The 6,819-nt window shown below is 46.2% G+C and overlaps 1 protein-coding gene across 1 annotated transcript; it reads left to right on the plus strand.

Annotated features, from left to right (window-relative positions):
* Positions 1-716: 716 nt before the first annotated feature.
* Positions 717-6,481, plus strand: MRPL48 (mitochondrial ribosomal protein L48). Its single transcript, XM_075266312.1, has 9 exons — positions 717-739; positions 980-1,048; positions 1,137-1,189; positions 3,071-3,111; positions 3,366-3,451; positions 3,762-3,931; positions 5,722-5,824; positions 6,066-6,155; positions 6,312-6,481. Exons 1-9 carry the CDS (start codon positions 737-739, stop codon positions 6,384-6,386), a joined length of 690 nt encoding a protein of 229 aa, XP_075122413.1. The 5' UTR covers positions 717-736; the 3' UTR covers positions 6,387-6,481.
* Positions 6,482-6,819: the final 338 nt, after the last annotated feature.

A 6,819-nucleotide genomic window follows, 5' to 3' on the forward strand; every position in this document is an offset into this window, starting at 1 on the left:
CGCCGCGGGAAAAATCACGGCGTTATACAGTACTTGCAAAGTGGATGGGATTCATGCGAATGCCATCCCCGCTTTGCGGAAGAAATTGCATCTCGGACACGCTGCGATTTCAAAAGCCGTTGCGGTTTTGAAAATCGCAGCATGTCAATTATATCTATGGAAACGCCGGCGGCTTTCCTGTAGATATAATGGTAAGAGAAAGTCTGCGGAGGAAAACTCTGTGAACTTTCTGTTCAAAGCGCTGTGGGAAGAACCGCAATGTGTTCCCGCAGCATTTAGCTTTAGAATCTAATTTTTTGTCGATCATACGTAGGAATAGCCTTAAGAAAGGCTTTTCTTCTCCTTTAGATGTCTTCTCCGCGCCACTGTTCGGTAGAAATCCCGGTTTTCGTCAGTATGCTGTCCCCCAATGCTGCGAGAGAACTCTCCAGGGCCACCTCCATCTTCTTCTGGAACAACCTCTTCACACGTCTTCTTCCGGCGCTGCGTTCAAGTTTCTAGGCTTTTGGCAGAGCTGACTGCGCATGCCCGCGGGCACAATAAAAATGGCCGCTTACACAGAGAGTATCACTCCGTTCTAATGGGGGATACAGGACCCCATGCTATTGACCGGTTGGGGGTCCCCGGTGTCGGACCCCATTGGGTACTTATCAGCTGTCCTGTCAATAGGAGATAAGATGTTATTGTGAGTCAACCCCTTTAAGGATAAACGGGCATCAAGGTCTTCAATGGGTTAATGGTAAAGGACGACAAATTTATCACATTTATTCAGATTTAACATTTTGTGTCTCTCCGGCTTTTGTAAAACTACAACTCCCAGCATGCCCCTGTCAGCACATCTAGGAGTTGTAGTATTATATCCTGCACAGCCCGGTGTTTCGGAGGCCGTCAGACATATGTGACAGTGAAGAGTTAACCCTCCCGCAGGGGGCCGTCCTGTGTCCTTGGTTACAGCAGAACCTTTATGTCTCTGCTGCAGGGAGGGATTTCTGTGCTGCACATCCTGCGCTCCTGCCAGTACTGTCCCCCATGTGGTGAGAAGGTGACTGTGAGTAGTGTACAGGGGGGATTGGGGTGGTGGCTGATATTTGGGAAGGATTGCAGGGTCTGATCTCTGTCTTTGTCTCCCCCTCCAGATGCTGCCGGTCAGAGGGGGCGCTCTACTCAGGTCCACTGCCGCTCTGTGCAGGTGAGTGCCCCTCTATTGTGTATCTGATGCTGTGGGACTACAAGGTGCAGCATGCGCTGACAGGGGAGCCGGTGTATTTGGTTGCTGTATTACTCATTACACATTTCGCACAGACACAATACATACCTCCCAACTTTTGAAGAACCGAAAGAGGGACAAAATGTGCGGCGCGCTGCGGCAAATTTAGCCCCATCCACTTTTATGTTGACTCCGCCCATTCTCATTCATTTTTCATGTGCCCGCACACAGTATAATCCTCCTAGTCACCCGTAAATTATATGTCCCCCCTCCATCTCTCCCCCAGTTTCGTATACACCCTTCGTCTGCCCCCAGATTCATGTCCCCACCATCTCTGCTCCCAGATTCATGTCCCCTCCATCTCTGTCCCCAGATTCATGTCCCCCCCATCTCTGCCCCCAGATTCATGTCCCCTCCATCTCTGTCCCCAGATTCATGTCCCCTCCATCTCTGTCCCCAGATTCATGTCCCCTCCATCTCTGCCCCCAGATTCATGTCCCCCCATCTCTGACCCCAGATTCATGTCCCCTCCATCTCTGCCCCCAGATTCATGTCCCCTCCATCTCTGCCCCCAGATTCATGTCCCCTCCATCTCTGCCCCCAGATTCATGTCCTCTCCATCTCTGCCCCCAGATTCATGTCCCCTCCATCTCTGTCCCCAGATTCATGTCCCCTCCATCTCTGCCCCCAGATTCATGTCCCCTCCATCTCTGCCCCCAGATTCATGTCCCCTCCATCTCTGCCCCCAGATTCATGTCCCCTCCATCTCTGCCCCCAGATTCATGTCCCCTCCATCTCTGCCCCCAGATTCATGTCCCCTCCATCTCTGCCCCCAGATTCATGTCCCCTCCATCTCTGCCCCCAGATTCATGTCCTCTCCATCTCTGCCCCCAGTGTCATGCCGTCCTCTCCTTCATCTGCCCCCAGTTTCACGTTCCATCTCAGTGTACACATTACACTTACCTTCTCCTCGCACCCCGCCGCTCTCTCCGCGCCTCTCTCTTTCTCTCGAACACAGTTGTAAGCGCGATGTGACGTCATCACTTCGCGTCTACACAGCCAGTAGTGGAATGCAGCGGCGAAGCAAGGAGCTGAGCTGTGACAGCTCCTTGCTTTAGCCGCGTATGTGTTCAACTCAGATCTGTGTCCTCTGGACACAGATCTGAGTTGAAATCGGGACATACCTCCCTCCAACCGGGACCGCGGGACACGTTACCGGAATCGTGAATGTTCTGCGGAAATCGGGATGGTTGGGAGGTATGCAATAGCATGTAGCAGATACTGCTGCGTGGCGATACGCCATTAAGGGGCTCTCTAGGGCAGGACACAAACCGCCCCCCCTCCCCCCGTTGTAGAGAGATCACGTCTTCCCTTGCTGAGACTTGTAGTGCCGCAGGCGTAGAACACAATGACTATAGTCCTGTTAGACAATGGAGAATGATATAGCAGTGTAAGTAACAACGTAGCCCTCGTGTTCAGGGGTTCAAGGGTTTTTGGGGGGGTCCCAACTGAAAATTAACAGGGTGTCGGAGGACAGGGCAGGGTTAGTAGTCATACTCGCCTGGCCTCCGCTCTGCCAACCCATCCGCAGGTCCTCAGCAGTGGCCTCTGGTTGTAGCCATCCACGTGGCAGCTGCTAGGAGTCACTTACAGTCTGTGGTCCACACAAGGATGCTGTGTCAGGGGACCCATGTGCTGTAGATGGGTTCGGGGCCAGACGATCCCCGTGCTGGAGCCCCCCCAAGGATCAGCTGTATGGAGGACTCCGCAATAACTATTACATCACATTCTGTAATTACTGAATTACCAGATTGTATAACCTTGTACATAATGTAATATGGTATCTTGATATTTTCCCTGCAGCAGACTCCCAGGACACACGGGGCTCCTGAGCAGCAGTAATGGTGAGTAGACCTGATCTGGACACGGCAGAAGAGTGCAGATATGTGCGGCATACTCAGCACTGATTGACAGTACAATATATGTGGAGGCCTTGTGGGAAGTGACACCTACAGTCATCTACCCAGTGTCTGGCTCCAAGCTTACTGACTGTTTCCAATAGCAATCAGGTGTGAATGTGACTGTATAATGGCATACAAAGGTGACTATTATTCTGGGCAGTGTATTTAAAGGTGACCCTTTCCCCCTTTGCATACAGGTTTCCTGATAGAAGACAGAAGATCCTACAAGTCACAGCCTACTCATGGCATCGGCCGCTACAAGTTCCTGCTACCCCCAGAAGTGGTGAGGACGTCTTATATACGATATATAACAGGGACCCCCGTGCTTCCTTATAGTGGGAGTCTATGTTGCTGAGAATAATGGGGAAGGGGTCCTGGGGTTCCAGCGCTGAGCTGCATCTCTTTAGGCCGCTGTATAGATGTGTGTACAGATCTCTACGTACAGGTTCTGCTGTATATCTGTGTATACTTTCCCATCCTTCTTACCTCCTATGGGTCGCTCTGGCCTCAGGATCTTGGGTTCATCAAGCCAGTGAATAGAAAATGTAATATTCTCTTATTACAGATAGATCATATTCTGTTTCCCCCTTCAGGACCAAAAGAAAAAAGGCAAGTCACTGAAAAAGGAAATTAAAAAAGGCACAGAGAATGAATATGGCATGCTAAACTTCCAAGTGTCCGGGTACAACATGCTCTACGTGGAACACTTCGCTCAGTACATGCATAACTTCTTCAACCAGATGTCTATAAGGGTGGAGGAAAGGTGAGATATGTATGTTATATATACCCAGAAGAGTCACTGAGGAGAAGTATAGGATCAGTAATGTATTATACGCCAGAGCAGCGCTCACTATTCTGCTGGTACAGTCACTGTGTACATACATTACATTACTTATCCTGTATTATACTCCAGAGCTGCGCTCACTATTCTGCTGGTACAGTCACTGTGTACATACATTACATTACTTATCCTGTATTATACTCCAGAGCTGCGCTCACTATTCTGCTGGTGCAGTCACTGTGTACATACATACATTACTTATCCTGTATTATACTCCAGAGCTGCGCTCACTATTCTGCTGGTGCAGTCACTGTGTACATACATTACATTACTTATCCTGTATTATACTCCAGAGCTGCGCTCACTATTCTGCTGGTGCAGTCACTGTCTACATACATTACATTACTTATCCTGTATTATACTCCAGAGCTGCGCTCACTATTCTGCTGGTGCAGTCACTGTGTACATACATACATTACTTATCCTGTATTATACTCCAGAGCTGCGCTCACTATTCTGCTGGTACAGTCACTGTGTACATACATTACATTACTTATCCTGTATTATACTCCAGAGCTGCGCTCACTATTCTGCTGGTACAGTCACTGTGTACATACATTACTTATCCTGTATTATACTCCAGAGCTGCTCTCACTATTCTGCTAGTACAGTCACTGTGTACATACATTACATTACTTATCCTGTATTATACTCCAGAGCTGCGCTCACTATTCTGCTGGTACAGTCACTGTGTACATACATTACTTATCCTGTATTATACTCCAGAGCTGTGCTCTCTATTCTTCTGGTACAGTCACTGTGTACATACATTACATTACTTATCCTGTATTATACTCCAGAGCTGCGCTCACTATTCTGCTGGTGCAGTCACTGTGTACATACATTACATTACTTATCCTGTATTATACTCCAGAGCTGCGCTCACTATTCTGCTGGTGCAGTCACTGTGTACATACATTACATTACTTATCCTGTATTATACTCCAGAGCTGCGCTCACTATTCTGCTGGTACAGTCACTGTGTACATACATTACATTACTTATCCTGTATTATACTCCAGAGCTGCGCTCACTATTCTGCTGGTACAGTCACTGTGTACTTACATTACATTACTTATCCTGTATTATACTCCAGAGCTGCGCTCACTATTCTGCTGGTGCAGTCACTGTGTACATACATTACATTACTTATCTTGTATTATACTCCAGAGCTGCGCTCACTTTTCTGGTTTGGATGTTGGTAAACCATGCGTCTGTGTCTTTGCAGTTATAGGAGGTAGTTTTGAGAGGGAATTTCAGATCAAAGAGAGAAAGGCGCATACATGAATATAAATTCATGACACTGCTTCAGACACTAGAGTGTGGACTTAATGCATCACAGGGTTTCATGTCTTTTTACAGTGTGAACTGATAAGGACCTGTAAGTGTTTACATTGTCTCTACCAATTACTAACAATCAACCACCCCCCCCCCCTCCTCCTGAAATCTAACACCCTTTGTGCCTGCTCTGTGTATATATATATATATATATATATATATATATATATATATATATATGCATCCTTCAAAAATGTTTTTAAATTTGCTTTGAGAAAGGAGCCTAGCGTTCCGAAACGTCAGCCATTTGTCATCATTATGAGTGAGCCATTAAAAAGGTATCAACTACTGAAGATTACCAAGTTTTCGTGTTTTTTTAATATTTCCAACCCACTGGCTAACACGGTACAACAACGAACATTTTCCTTTTGCAGTTATGCTAAACCAACCAAGACCAAAGAGGTGCTGCTCATGCCAGATGTGGGTAACAAGATGTCTGTGGACTGTGTGTTGACCGTCCATGAAAGGGTTGTCCAGGTAAGTAGATAACGCTGCCCTGCAGTAACATAACTGAGAGGGAATGATAGAGAGACAGTGTGATGGTGATTGGTTGATACCCTAGTGGGGGCGCTAAACAGGAGCCTCTATACTGTATAATTACAGTTCATACACCTTTAGAACCTATATAAGAAGTCTGAGCTTTAACAAAATGGCGAAGGTAGTGACTCTTGTGGACACAGTGGGTGTTCTGATTATTCCTCTGCTGCTTGGTCTGCAGGTCAGCGGCCTGAGCGCCACTTTGGCTCCCATTATCATTGAAGTTTTCACAATGAACCAGCCTGAAGGGGTTAACCTACATGTCAAGGAGGTGAGTAATATAAGACTACCCATATTAGCAGCGCTACTGCACATGGGTGCGATATGGCGACACAGGTGGTCATTTGTGTTTAGAGGAGATTTTATAGTTTCACTTTCCCATTGGTTGTGTTTTGCTCTGACTTTTGTCCCGGTCTGATCTCTGCAGCACACAGAGGAGGATTACCTGGAGAGATTTAAGTCCCGGCCCGATCTGGACAACCTGAGAGCGTCCATGAACTGAGAGAACGTCAGCGCATAATAGTGACATCAGAGGTCAGAAGTCATGTGACCAACCGCTGTAGGCGCAAATAAAAAAAAAAACCTATAAATATATTTAAAATAAAGCTTTTTTTTAAAAAAAAAAAATCTTTGGCTGATTCCTGTCTAAATATATTGATTGAAGATTCAAATGCATGTATTTTTATACCTAGGGGGCAGTATTATAGTAGTTATATTCTTGTACATAGGAGTAGTATTATAGTAGTTATATTCTTGTACATAGGAGCAGTATTATAGTAGTTATATTCTTGTACATAGGAGGCAGTATTATAGTAGTTATATTCTTGTACATAGGAGGTAGTATTATAGTAGTTATATTCTTGTACATAGGAGTAGTATTATAGTAGTTATATTCTTGTACATAGGAGCAGTATTATAGTAGTTATATTCTTGTA

The sequence above is a fragment of the Leptodactylus fuscus genome, chromosome 2 (assembly GCF_031893055.1).
Source record: "Leptodactylus fuscus isolate aLepFus1 chromosome 2, aLepFus1.hap2, whole genome shotgun sequence".
Classification (NCBI taxonomy): Eukaryota; Metazoa; Chordata; class Amphibia; order Anura; family Leptodactylidae; genus Leptodactylus; species Leptodactylus fuscus.